General features: G+C 42.2%; 2 protein-coding genes across 4 annotated transcripts in view; both read right to left on the minus strand.

Annotated features, from left to right (window-relative positions):
- Positions 1-13186, minus strand: part of LOC123982838 (zinc finger protein 62 homolog) — a 44055-nt gene that overhangs the window by 12083 nt on the left and 18786 nt on the right. Inside the window, exon 1 of one of the 3 annotated variants that reach the window (XM_046068719.1) lies at positions 82-439. The exons of the other annotated variants lie outside the window; for them this stretch is intronic. Within the exon in view, the coding sequence (XP_045924675.1) occupies positions 82-275 (194 nt within the window). The 5' untranslated portion in view covers positions 276-439. Of the gene's footprint in view, positions 1-81; positions 440-13186 lie in introns of those variants that run through there. 3 annotated transcript variants of the gene reach the window in all.
- Positions 3458-13180, minus strand: LOC123982852 (zinc finger protein 502-like). The gene is made up of 8 exons (XM_046068757.1): positions 13033-13180; positions 12635-12917; positions 12316-12549; positions 11959-12050; positions 7554-7672; positions 7225-7389; positions 6360-6508; positions 3458-6009 (listed from the first exon to the last, which is right to left on the minus strand). Exons 2-8 carry the CDS (start codon positions 12867-12869, stop codon positions 4691-4693), a joined length of 2313 nt encoding a protein of 770 aa, XP_045924713.1. The 5' UTR covers positions 12870-12917; positions 13033-13180; the 3' UTR covers positions 3458-4690.

Raw genomic sequence — 13186 nt, forward strand, 5'->3', positions numbered from 1 at the left:
CTGAGTTGGTAAGTCTCCCTGTGGCCATGTTCCAGCTGAAGCTACCAAACAACACGTTGCGTTTAGATCGGGCTAAATTACCTGTGCAGCAGAAAACAGGCAACTTCGGCGTCACTCTGAAAACATTTGTCCCTCATCAGAGATTTCCATTTGGGGAAGGCCGCACCGATGTTGATCATTGTTTTCTGCCGTCGTCTGTCCACATTTAGTTTCACTTCTTCCTCTTTTCGCTCCGTCGCTTTTTCTTCTGCTAAATAACACGTACGATCCTCCATTTGTCAAAATGTTGGCTTCTCGGTTAGCCAGCAAACACTTCAAACTCATCTCATCTTCTTTCTTCTCCTCCGTCTGTTTTCTACCATCTGCACATGGATGCAGGGTCTGCAGGAGAGGAAGGTTCCGGTTTCCGCCTGTAGTCCGGGGAGTATTGACCAATCACGTTGCAGCGGGCTTTGGTTGCATGCAGGTAAACAGTCCGTGTGGAACGCAGATTAGCCGAAATGTCGTCTGGATGTCTCTGAAGTTGCTAATCGGACTGTAATCAATGACCGGAACATGAACCTCTGATTGGCTCAGCCTGACGATGGTGTTACAGAAAGATCTCTTCTTATTTCTCTGTTTTGTTCCTCTCATCTCTCCTCCGTCCTCCTGCCTGTGACCGAAGGCGTTTCACAGTTTGTTAGTTGTTTAATAATTTTAAAGAAAACCATCGCACTTTATACATAAACTTTGCATATCAGGGGTACCTACATGTACAAAGTAAAGAAAAAAAATGAAATACAATAAGTACAACATATGATCAAAATACTTTATCATCAGTCCATAAAAAAATGTGCCAAGCACATAGTTAATCTTAATTGCTGTCTTATTCTTAGTCTTTGATGTTGGTGCTATATTGACGCAGTTCTTGATACAACTTTACAAAACATGGTTTGGGATCCGCCCATTTCTTCTTGTGAATGTGGAATTTTCCTAATAACAAAATGTACTGTACAAAAAATAATATCCCTTTCCTCTTCATTACTTTGAATATATGAATGCCTTTATCTCGAAACTAAATTGTTTGCCCAGTTTACAAAATTACCCCAACAGTTGTATTAAGATTCAGGACTGATGTTGAGCACATTAAGGATTTATGATTGTATATGTACCAAATTATTTTGGTTAAATTTAGAACATTTATTTCTAATTTATGAAAAAGAGACTTCACATTCTTTTATGATAAGATCGATATTGATTGTAAAAGACTAGGCTATATATATTACGGCTGCACGATTAAGCTAATCGCAATCGCGATGTCATCATGTGCGATTACATAACCGCAAAAGGGTGCGATTTAGTGTGATATAAGTGTGTGTGACACTCTTTCCTCTGTGTGCGCTGCAGTCTGCTCATTATCCACGTCCACACCGGGCTCTCGCATGTGCCTCTAAAACAGGTTACATTCAATCAGAAAAATGATTTATGAGCAGTGTGTGAGATATGAGAAGCCGCCTAGGCCAAAATTCAATACTTAGCTTGCACATACGTGTATTCTGTCATTTCTAAGTATGTATGTATCTGCGAGGTGAGTATTTATGTATGCGCAAAGTCAGTATGTATATGCGCGAGGTTAGTATGTACATGCGCGAGGTAAAGTATGGATATAGGTTCATGGGGAGGGAGGATGGGATCAGATGTACAGTGGTTGACGATTAAAACAGACAATAAATAAATAAGGTAATTATTACAATGGTGAATAAATAAAGATGCTAATTAAAAGAGATGTCTACTTTATTGTGCATTTAATTGGATTATTTATTGAGCATTTATATATTTATGTATTTATTTCCCTTTATGTCAGAATTGGTCCTCCATGTATTATTAAAGAATTGTTACGGTGAACAGTGATAATGAATAAATAGCAGCAGAGAATATTGGACATTAATTATTAAACAGATAATAAGGTCCAATTTAATGACTAACTAAGATACTTAGAGGGAGGAGTTATAAAGTTTGATGGCCACAGGCAGGAATGACTTCCTGCAGCGCTCTGTGATACATTTTGAATAGGGGCCTTTCCGAAACTGCTTGCTCCTCCCTCTCCCTCATTACTAACTAGTTTTAGATTGAGGCCTAATTGCCACTATAACTCGTTGATACTAATAATTTTAGCCTCGTGTGAAATAAAAGTCAAAAAGTGGTAGGGTTAACCCTAACCTGACGGTTCATATTTATGAGATTCAGACATGTGATGTGATTGGACAATGATACTATTAACTAGCCTATTATTACTTTTGTTACATTAGTACAGGAGCATCTCAAATCTAAAAAAAAATTGAATATGGTGGAAAACTTAACTGTGAGCACCAGAACCAGACTGCGAGATTAAAAATACTAAGTACCTAAGTACGTCTACCTGAGTATTGTTGCTGACATAAAGGGATGGACATGCCCTTTATGACCACAGTGTACCATCTTCTGATGGCTACTTACAGCAGGATAATGCACCATGTCACAAAGCTCAAATCATCTCAAACTGGTTTCTTGAACATGACAATGAGTTCACTGTACTCCAATGGCCTCCACAGTCACCAGATCTCAATCCGATCGTGTCAATTTGGACCAAAGTCTCTGAGGAATGTTTCCAACACCTTGTTGAAAGTATGCCACGAAGAATTAAGGCAGTTCTGACGGCAAGGGAGGGTCCAACACGGTACTAGCCAGGTGTACCTAATAAAATGGCTGGTGAGTGTATGTGCATGACATTATGTATGTATGTGCAAGCAAAGTATTCAAATTTGGCCTAGGAGGCTTCAAGCATTTTTTAAAACAACTGTAACCTCCCTCCCCTCCCCGCCCAGGCCCGCAGCTCAAAACACAGCCGAACTCGCCCCGAAGCACCGAGAGAGATGCCAGTTCTCTGTGACGGAGACAGGGGGATGTGGTTTGCAGCTGAAGCGGTGAGGCCTACTCTTTATTTAACATCGTAACATTATAATAAAGTTTCAGGTCGATTGGCGAAACCGCCTGGGTCGAGTTTGGAAAAATAGTTTTTTGAGTGATTAGCTGAAGTGATAAAAAGTCAAAGCTGCATCTTTTTATTGGATTGTTTTCTAAGTTAAGACTTTTGAGATAATTTCAAAAACGTAAAGTTGATTGTTAACGATAAAACATTTTAATCGTGATTAATCGCATGACCTTCTTGCGATTGGGGTGGCGGCTGTCTTATGAGCATGTGTTCACTCACACAGACTTAAAAACTTGAAATTACTTTACAAGTCGCATGGAAGCAGCATGGAAAAACACAGAAAAAAAGATGACAGCATATAGTCTGCCGAAGCCTCCCTCCACTGCTCGTTTGGGTGGGTGATTTGCAGGCTGATCAACATCCCGCCCCACCTCTGACCCATGGTTTGACTGAGTGCGTTGTTATGGCCCACCTCAGAGGCAAATAGAGGAAACCACGCTAAAGGGATTACCATGAAAGGATGTTTATTAACAAAGGTAATATACTTTATATATATACTTTAACGAATATAACAAATAATTTTAAAGCTTAACAAATGTGGCTGGCAAAACATAGTGCCAGGTTAACTTAAACAAAACAGAGAAGTAACATCAACACGCCGTGGTGCTGGGGAACAGGAAAAAGCAAGCAGTCAAGCTCCGCAAAAGTCAGTAAGAGGTGGGTTTTATGCAATCAAATTGCAATGAAAGGGTCTCCCCTTCCTCCCTTACACTTTGTAAAAATACAATCTAGTATTTTCAAATGACTAGACCACTTGGTCTGTGTTGGGGAAACTGTATCTTGCTGGTGATGGATTAAGCAAATAATTTAGTAATTTTTTTAGTTGAGTCTTTGAAGAATTTATTAATAAAAAAGAATAAACAGAGAAGTACTAAAACACATATACAGCTGGTCTAGAGACCAAAAGACTCTCACAGCTCTGACCTAAACCACAGTAAATGTGGACAGACTAACATAGGGAATATAGAAGACGGAATGGTTAAGGATAAAAACACAATACATATATATCTATAAGACATAACAATAATAGTAATAATATTTGTAATAATAATAATAATAAAATTTAAATTTACATACATAAAAGATTAAATGTAAGAGGACACAATTTTCAGCCCGTCCACTATGAAACATATCCTTAAAAAATACAACGTTCGTCTTTATACATATCAGGAGGCGTCAGTCGGTGTATGCACAAAACTCTCAAATTCTCATCAAACAAAGTTGTCTGCCCCACCTCTTTCTGTGAATCTCCCCATGTATGTGTCTGCTCTGTTGACTTTCTCCATCAGCAGGACAATTTGTAGTCGTCAAAAAGACACAGAACTCGTCTACTGGATTTTCCACCTGCAATTCAGTTTACAGCAGCAGGTGCGCCGCATGTGGAGGAGGCTTGTTAATGACGTAGGCTATAAAACAAAACCGACCTGGTAGCTAACAAATGACATCTGCACTGGTGTGTTCAGTGTGGCTTCTAAACTATCCAGCGTTTCCATGTCTTGTAGCGTAATAGACAAGAACTCTACCTGTATTTCTCTGCAAAATGCTAAAATAGGTCACCAAAAATACCGGGGTGGCGCGGCAAAGTAAAGTCTACGTGTGGGAAACACTGCTCATGTTTCTCTTAAGATGTGGATGCTGTTTTTACATCTTTTACCACAAACAGCACGGCCAAATGGTTTCTCATGTGTGGACTCTTGTGTGTTTCTTGAGATTTTCCTGATCTGCAAATCTCATCCCACAAACATCACAGCTAAATGGTTTCTCTCGTGTGTGGACTATCATGTGTTTTGTGAGAGTTGACTGTTCTGTAAATCTTGTCCCACAAACATCACAACCAAATGATTTTTCCCCTGTGTGGACTCTCATGTGTTTCTTGAGATTTCCGTGATCTGTAAATCTCGCCCCACAATCATCACAGCTAAATGGTTTCTCTCCTGTGTGGACTCTCGTGTGTTTCTTGAGATTTCCCTGATCTGTAAATCTCGCCCCACAATCATCACAGCTAAATGGTTTCTCTCCTGTGTGGATTCTGATGTGTCTAACAAGATGTGGATGCTGGTTGAACCTTTTACCACAAACATCACAGCCAAATGGTTTCTCTCCTGTGTGGACTCTCATGTGTCTCTTCAGAGTTCCCTGATCTGTAAATCTCTTCCCACAAACATCACAGCCAAATTCTTTCTCTCCTGTGTGGACTCTCATGTGCAGTTTAAGAGTTGACATCCTATTAAATCTCTTCCCACAAACATCACAGCATAATGGTTTCTCTTCTGTCTGGACTCTCATCTCTAATTCTACATTTCGCTTCACTCTGAAACATTTTTTATTATCCAGACGGCTGGAGGACTTTTCTCCAGAATGAGATGTCATGTGTCTCCGAAGAGACCCCTTGTGGTGATATTGTTTACCACATTCAAAGCAGCTAAAGTATCTTTTCCCAGCATTACATCCTGCATCACTTACAGGAGCTTCCTTATATTTCAGAGCATTTACACCTGACTCAGGTGCTCTGGTCTCCTTCCAACCATTGTCACTGTCTTCAGTTTCAGCTTCAGATTCTGACAAAGGTTCTTGCCAGTCATTATCACTGACTTCAGTGTTTGAAGCTTTTTCATCAGTATCTGGTTGTAAATGACTATCTGGATCAAGGTTCCCAGCAGGTTCTGATCCTCCATCAGTTTCTGTTTTTATCTGCGTAGCTGAGCTGCTGGCTGAAGGCTCTGCCTCTCTGTTGTCCTCAGTTTGGCTTTGATGAAGCTGTGGGGACTGAGGTTTCTCTTCCTCATCTTCACTCTTCACAGTAACAGCAGTGAATGGGAACCTGGTGATATCAGCCTCCTCCAGCCCATTAAGCTGCTCTCCCTCCTGACTGGTCCAGAGTTCCTCCTGTTCTTCTTTTATGTGTAGGAGCTCTGGGTCCTCCTGGTCCAGACTGGGGCTCCACTCAGTGGGAGTCTCTTCTTTAATCACCAACAGCTGCTGGACATCTGCAGGCAACACTGAAACACACAGCAAAACATTGTTGGCAGACATTTTCTAGGAAACTAATAAAAAAATAGAAATGTAATAAGAACTTATAATGTGGAAGATGGAGTTACTTTAACAAATATTAGGATACGGGTCAAGAACACATGTAACCATAGTGATGGTGCACACCATCGATGGCAAGTAGTGAGGTGGCCTTCAAAAGTCTTTTACTGCAATTTGCTTCAAATTTTGCACCCTTTTCCTCAACAAGTCTTCCAAATTAAATGACCAACTGCGTCTATTTTAATGGCTCCCCAGAACAACACAGAGGATGACATCAAGTCACCATCAACTTCGGGCCTGAAGGAAAACAAAGTCTTACCTGTCTTCCTTCTAGGCATCCCCACTCCACTTGTGATTCTCCTCTTTACAATCCTTGCTTGCAGCTCAGGGATGTATGCATAGGTTTTTTCAGATTTCAGGGCATATAACCTTTGTCTACTGCGGTTTGTCTTGTGCAGCCTTCTGAAACTGTAATTACACAAATTTTAACCATTCAATAACAGTTACTAGTGATGCAACAGATCCATGACCTGCAGTTTAGCACCGCTGATTGATTGCAGAGTTTCACAGTATGGGAAACAGTTTTTCTGCCGCTGTTACATTTCAAAGAAATAAATACGTGCATTGTGATGCAGAGTTGCAGGGAAAAGAAAAGACAGATGCATGCTATAGTTAACTCTGAAGCTCACCAATTGGTTTAGAATTGAGGAACTGATTTAAAGACATCGCTTTCGCCTTGATTGAGTGAAACCCCGTAGATCGTGACGTTGGACATTTTCAGTGGTCTAACAGGGACAATGGGCTGCTTGTCATCACAGAAACAGATGATACGATTGTGATGTTTATCCCCGCTTCAGTAACATCGGCTGCCTTCCCTGCGACACAACCGCCGTGCTCTCTGGGGCAGCTACTGTCTCACAAGTGTTGCTAGGATCTTACTTGTGACGTTTAACCACAGAGCTCAGCTGTGGGCAGGACATAGAGTGAAACTACGGACAGAGAGAGGCGGCTACATCAGGTAACATTTTTGTTATGCCTATCTGAAAATAATCCGATCCATGTTGCACTTCCATCAGTTAGCCATTTTAACAACTGATAACCTTGAGTGAACATGAAAATAAATAATCACTTTCATACAAAACATTGATTGTAAATGGGAAAATGAATATAAGTGTAAAACGTACATCTCTTTGCCTTCTGCTGTTTTCATTGTTGGTCGGTTCCGGTGGAAGTTATAGTCCAGAGCAGCAAGCAGAACTCTTGCCTCATAAACTGCGGGAGTGAAGGTGGATCGCTTGCTGATATACATCAATATATGATTCTGGAAAGCCTCTAGGTCTGCAGCTGATCTGATTAAATATATATATATATATAGAATTGAAAAATAAGCATAAATTATTTACATCTGTGTGAAACATGTAGCCACACTTTAACTGAAGCATAACTGAAGTATTTATGCACATGCTTCAGCCAGCGCTCAGTGAGAACAATGTCCACTAAATCTTTGTGGCACCTGGAGTCTTTCTGGATCCACGCCTTTCCACGTGCTTCTTCCAAGTGCCCATGTTGACACCTGCCATTAGTTGATGTATGACTGTCACAGACATAGTGAATGATGTCAACCCAAGGTGCCTGCGAAAAACAGAACAGCATTATAAAAAAATCAAATTAACTAATATAAATGATGTGCTTCCAAAATACTGCTTGGTTATGTCAGCTATTTTACACCATCAAAAACAGTTTGTCTTTCAGCCAGATGAGGAGGACAAACTGTCCTTTTTTTTGCTGCCTTCAGGAGCAGAACAACACATACATAATAACACAGGACATGGATATTCAACTATATTCCATGGAGGGCTGAGAGTAAACAGATTTTCATCCCAACAAAAGATAACACCAGATGATTTCAATGATGAACACCTTCAGCCAGAGAGGAGGAGCCCAGCAGTGAAATCAACTTTTGTTGTCTTTGATTGGAATAAAAACATACGTACTCTCAGTCAACAATGGCACATAGTTAAATATCCCTGATCACAAGTGGTGGAAAGATTACTAAAATATTGTACTTAAGCAAAAGTTCTGTTACACTGATTTTTACTGAAGTACAAGTAAAGTTACTGGTATAAAAATCTACTTAAGTAAAAAGTAGCTTATTTAAAATTTACTCAGAGAAAACGTTACTTAGTTACTTTTCAACCACCTAAAATATCTTATTTATTGGACTATTTATTATACTTACAGTATCTCAAAGTGAGTAAAACCCTCACATTTTTGTCAATATCTGATTATATCTTTTCATGTGACAACACTGAAGAAATGACACTTTGCTACAAAGTAAAGTAGTGAGTGCACAGCTTGTATAACAGTGTAAAATAACACATCACACAGCCATTAATGTCTAAACCGCTGGCAACAAAAGTGAGTACACCCCTAAGAGAAAATGTCCAAATTGGGCCCACTAAGCTATTTTACCTCCCCGGTGTCATGTGACTCATTTGTGCTACAAGGTCTCAGGTGTGAATGGGGAGCAGGCGGGTAAAATTTGGTGTTATGGGACAGATTGTGTCCAGGGTGAGATGGATCTGCAGTTATGTTTCCTGCCCGTTTCCTGACTCCTGAATGGAGGGCAGGTTGGCACCGATTATTTTTTTCTGCAGTCCTGATTGTCCGTTGTAGTCTGCTCCTGTCCTTTGTGGTGGCAGATCCAAACCAGACGGTGATGGAGGTGCAGAGAACAGACTGGATGATGGCTGTGTAGAACTGGATCAGCAGGTCCTTAAGCAGGTTGAGCTTCCTGAGCTGGCGCAGGAAGTACATCCTCTGCTGGGCCTTCTTGATGATGGTGTCCGTGATGGGCTCCCACTTTAGATCCTGGGAAATAGTGGATCCCAGAAACCTGAAGGATTCCACAGCAGACACAGGGCTGTTGAGTATGGTGATGGGGGGCAGAGTGGGGGGGCTCCTCCTGAAGTCCACGATCATCTCCGCAGTTTTGAGCGTGTTAAGCTCCAGGTTGTTCTGACCGCACCAGAGAGCCAGCTGATCAACCTCCCGTCTGTAGGCCGACTCGTCACCGTCCCGGATGAGGCCAATGACCGTTGTGTCGTCAGCGAACTTCAGGAGTTTGACAGATGGGTCTCCTGAGGTGCAGTCGTTGGTGTAGAGGGAGAAGAGCAGGGGTGAGAGCACACACCCCTGGGGGGCGCCAGTGCTGATAGTCCGGGTGCTGGATGTGATGTTCCCCAGCCTCACCTGCTGACTCCTGTCAGTCAGGAAGTTTGTGATCCACTGACAGGTGGAGGCTGGCACAGTGAGCTGGGTGAGTCCGGGATGATGGTGTTGAACACAGAGCTGAAGTCCACGAACAGGATCCTTGCATATGTCCCTGGAGAGTCTAAGTGTTAAAGGATGTAATGCAGTCCCAAGTTGACTGCATCATCCACTGACCTGTTAGCCCTGTAGGCAAAATGCAGGGGGTTCAGCAGGGGGCCTGTTTATGTCCTTCAGGTGGGCCAACACCAGTCTTTCAAAGGACTTCATGACTACAGATGTCAGGGTGACGGGCCTGTAGTCATTTAGTCCAGAGATGGAGGGTTTCTTGGGGACTGGGATGACTGTGGAGTGTTTGAAGCAGGAGGGAACTTCACACAGCTCCAGTGATTTGTTGAAGATCTGTGAGAAGATGGGGGTCAGCTGGTCCGCACAGATTTTCAGGCAGGATGGAGACACTCCGTTGGGAAAACTGATGTAAGATGTCGCAGTGTCAGTTAGTTCATCCAGGTTAGTGGCTGCAGCCTCAAAAACACTCCAGTCAGTGCAGTCAAAGCAGGCCTGTACCTCCAGCTTTGACTCGTTGGGCCATCTTTTCACAGACTTACAACAGGTTTAGCAGATTTCAGTTTTTGCCTGTGTGTCCGGATAAGATGAACCAGACAGTGATCAGAGAGTCCCAAGGCTGCGCGGGAAACAGAGCGATAGGCGTCCTTTAATGTTGTGTAGCAGTGGTCCAGTGTGTTAGTGTCCCTGGTGGGACACTTAATATGTTGTCTGTACTTTGGGAGTTCGTGGCTGAGGTTTGCTCTGTTAAAGTCCCCAAGAACTATGAGCAGGGAGTCTGGATGTCTTTTCTCCACGTTAGTTATCTGATCTACCAGGTGTAGTAACACCTCACTAACACAGGCCTGAGGTGGAATGTAAACAGCGACCAGGACAAGCGAGAAAAACTCCCGCAGTGAATAAAAAGGTTTACAGTTTATAAATGTCTCTAAGTGAGGGCTGCATGATTTTTCCAACACTGTGACATCTGTGCACCAACCTTCGTTTATATAGGAACAGAGTCAGCCTCCCCTTGTTTTTCCCGTGAGCTCCCTTTCACGATCCGAGTGGATGAGATTAAATCCCGGTGGGTGAAGTGCGCTGTTCGGGATGTGCTCGGATAGCCAGGATGCGGTGAAACAGAGGGCGGCAGATCTGTAGAAGTCAGAGTTAGTTCTGTTGAGGAGAAGCACTTCGTTCATTTTGTTGGCTAGAGAGCAGATATTCGCCAGGTGGATAGAAGGGAGCGCAGTGCAAAACCCCCGTTGCTTCAGTTTAACCAGTGCGCCTGCTCGTTTTCCACTGCGCCGTTTCCAAAGGATCCCAGACAGAGCTGCTGCTCCTCCAACTAATAACTCTGGGAAACTTCCAGGTTCGTTAAGGAGCGGTGGAATAGTGTGAGCAGTTGAAAGTCCAATGTTTAAGAGCTCTTCTCTGGTAAATGTTACCAGAGAGGGACGACAGAAAACAGTACAAAGACAAGTCAAGCATGGTGGTGGGAGTGTCCTGGTCTGGTGAACTCCATGCCCAAGAGGGTTAAGGTAGTGCTGGAAAATAACGGTGGCCACACAGAATACTGACACTTTGGCCCAATTTGGACATTTTCACTTAGGGGTGTACTCACTTTTGTTGACAGTGGTTTAGACATTACTGGCTGTGTGATTTTTAGATTTACACCGTTATACAAGCTGTACACTCACTACTTTATACTGTAGTAAAGTGTCATTTCTTCAGTGTTGTCACATCAAAAGATATAATCAAATATTTACAAAATGTGAGGGGTGTACTTTTGTGAGACACTGTATATAATTAAATTGCAGGCTAAAACTATTTGATAAGGGCACAAAGCCAGATTTTAGTTTGTTTGACAGATACTTTGCCAAAACAATGTTAGAGACCTTTTATGTTATTATGATATGATTTGTGAATGTTTTTGCTTCATTATTAAACTGTGGCAAACAGATTAGACTATGGCGCAGTGAGCTGGGGAAATGGGAAACACTTCTACACATTCCTATTTAGGCTACATTCAAACAGGTGGTAATTTTAATGGGACTTCATAGCCGATAGAATAAATGTCTTTTTTTATTAACATAGGCCTTAGCATAATTAATCAGCAGGTTGCTAGCGCCAACCAACATTAGCAATGTCATGCACTGATGTCTTTTGGGCTAATTTGAGCAAAACCTCTTACCAAACTAAGAAAACTTATATTACCAGCTCAGCCCTTCTTAATATGACATGACTTGCTATTTTTGCCATTCATTTCTAAATCTTTCGTATCATTGTGGATCATGCAGAAAATGAGGAGCGTTGGACTTCATCCAGCTGGACGGTGAATGATCGTTCCCTCTGCCTGGACGAAGTCCGACGCTCTTGATTTTAAGCATGATCCATGTGCTACTGCAGCTGGAGACTCGTCGCAGCAAGAGTCACAGACAGCCTTGTCTTTGAGCCTTGGGCAAAAATGTAGCGACGTACAATACTTCAAACAAAACATACTTAAATAAAAGTAAAATTACAGATTATAAAAACAGTACACAAAAAAACTACTCAATTACAGTTACGCGAGTAATTGTAATTCGTTACTTTCTACAACTTACAGCAGCTGTTTTTTTGACCAGGTTCTTGGCACCATGCCACATGTCCAGACTGTGATGACTTCCAAGATCCTTGTATCTGCCTTCATCTGGGTCTGTGAAGTGCAGAAGCATTTATTTTTACTACTGTATTTCAGTTAGAGCCCAACTGATTTATCACCCGGACGATATTATCGGCCGATATGAGCTGACTGCATTTAAATCGCTATAGCGTTTATAACAGCTGATTACTTATATTAAAATAAGAAACCGGGAGACCAAGCCTTCACTCATGTCATAAGTGTTGCAAAGTTTGCCCACAAGAGGGCGCTCTGTTCTGCGTACACATGTATTCGTACATTACATCAGATGAGTACTTACTCATAGGGGCTGTGATCTGGGCATTAGCACCTGTGCAGATCTCCTCTTGATTTATCTCTGATGTAAGCTTGTCCATAGTCTCGATAAAACCCTCCTTCTCCATGACGACAGAGTTGCAGGATGTCTGCTGCTTGTTGATGGTGGCAACATGAATGATCTCCTTAGTGTCATTCTCCATGGTGGCATAGCTGCAGTAATGTGCACGATGGCCTGGTGAGTCATTTCTGCCGTCCGCTGAAAAAAAGTATATAAAATAAAACCCCTAAATTGCCTAATGTCTTCAATACTTGTATAACATGGTAAAGTTTCAGCTACGCACCTAGGACCACAACATCTTTCCCCTGAAGGCCACTGAGGGCCTCAGTCCTCCTCTCTTCCCAGAAGCTCTTCACTGTGTCCACACAGTAAGCGTCCTGAATGGACACGAAGGTGTTCTTCTTCACCATCCCCATGTTCATGAACTTGAACAAGAGGGCGACCTTCGCATAGTCGTTGCCAGACAACAAAATGTTGGTGGACAAGAGAAAATCTCCAGCTTGCGTCCCACACTTCATTACAGGCTGGGAATTCCACCTCCACAAGCTGTGTCCATTGGGACAGATCTGAAAGTCCAAGAAAAGGCAGGATTGCATTTGGCATGTACAGCACTGGCTTTCACTACAAATGTGTTTTAATGGGAATTTACAGTTATGATACGCTGCGACTGTCAGGACTTACCCATTCGACACTCGTTGCTGTGCCCTTGGAAGTGATGTTGATCTCAAAGGGGGCAACACAGTCACACACCACACCAGTCTTTAAAAGGCCTGTACATTTTTTCACAGGCAGGATCAGAAATGTAGCCAGCTGTCTCAAGCAGTCCTCGTATACT

The sequence above is a fragment of the Micropterus dolomieu genome, linkage group LG14 (genome assembly GCF_021292245.1).
Source record: "Micropterus dolomieu isolate WLL.071019.BEF.003 ecotype Adirondacks linkage group LG14, ASM2129224v1, whole genome shotgun sequence".
NCBI classification, from domain to species: Eukaryota; Metazoa; Chordata; class Actinopteri; order Centrarchiformes; family Centrarchidae; genus Micropterus; species Micropterus dolomieu.

Excerpts from the sequence above, each read along its gene's own strand:
- LOC123982852 (XM_046068757.1), bottom strand. The coding sequence starts at position 12,869 with ATGAAGTGTGGGACGCAAGCTGGAGATTTTCTCTTGTCCACCAACATT. Across the intron at positions 12,550-12,634 it reads GAAAGATGTTGTGGTCCTAG|CGGACGGCAGAAATGACTCA; the intron begins GTGCGTAGCTGA and ends ACTTTTTTTCAG. Across the intron at positions 6,509-7,224 it reads ACAGCAGAAGGCAAAGAGAT|TTTCAGAAGGCTGCACAAGA; the intron begins GTACGTTTTACA and ends GTGTAATTACAG.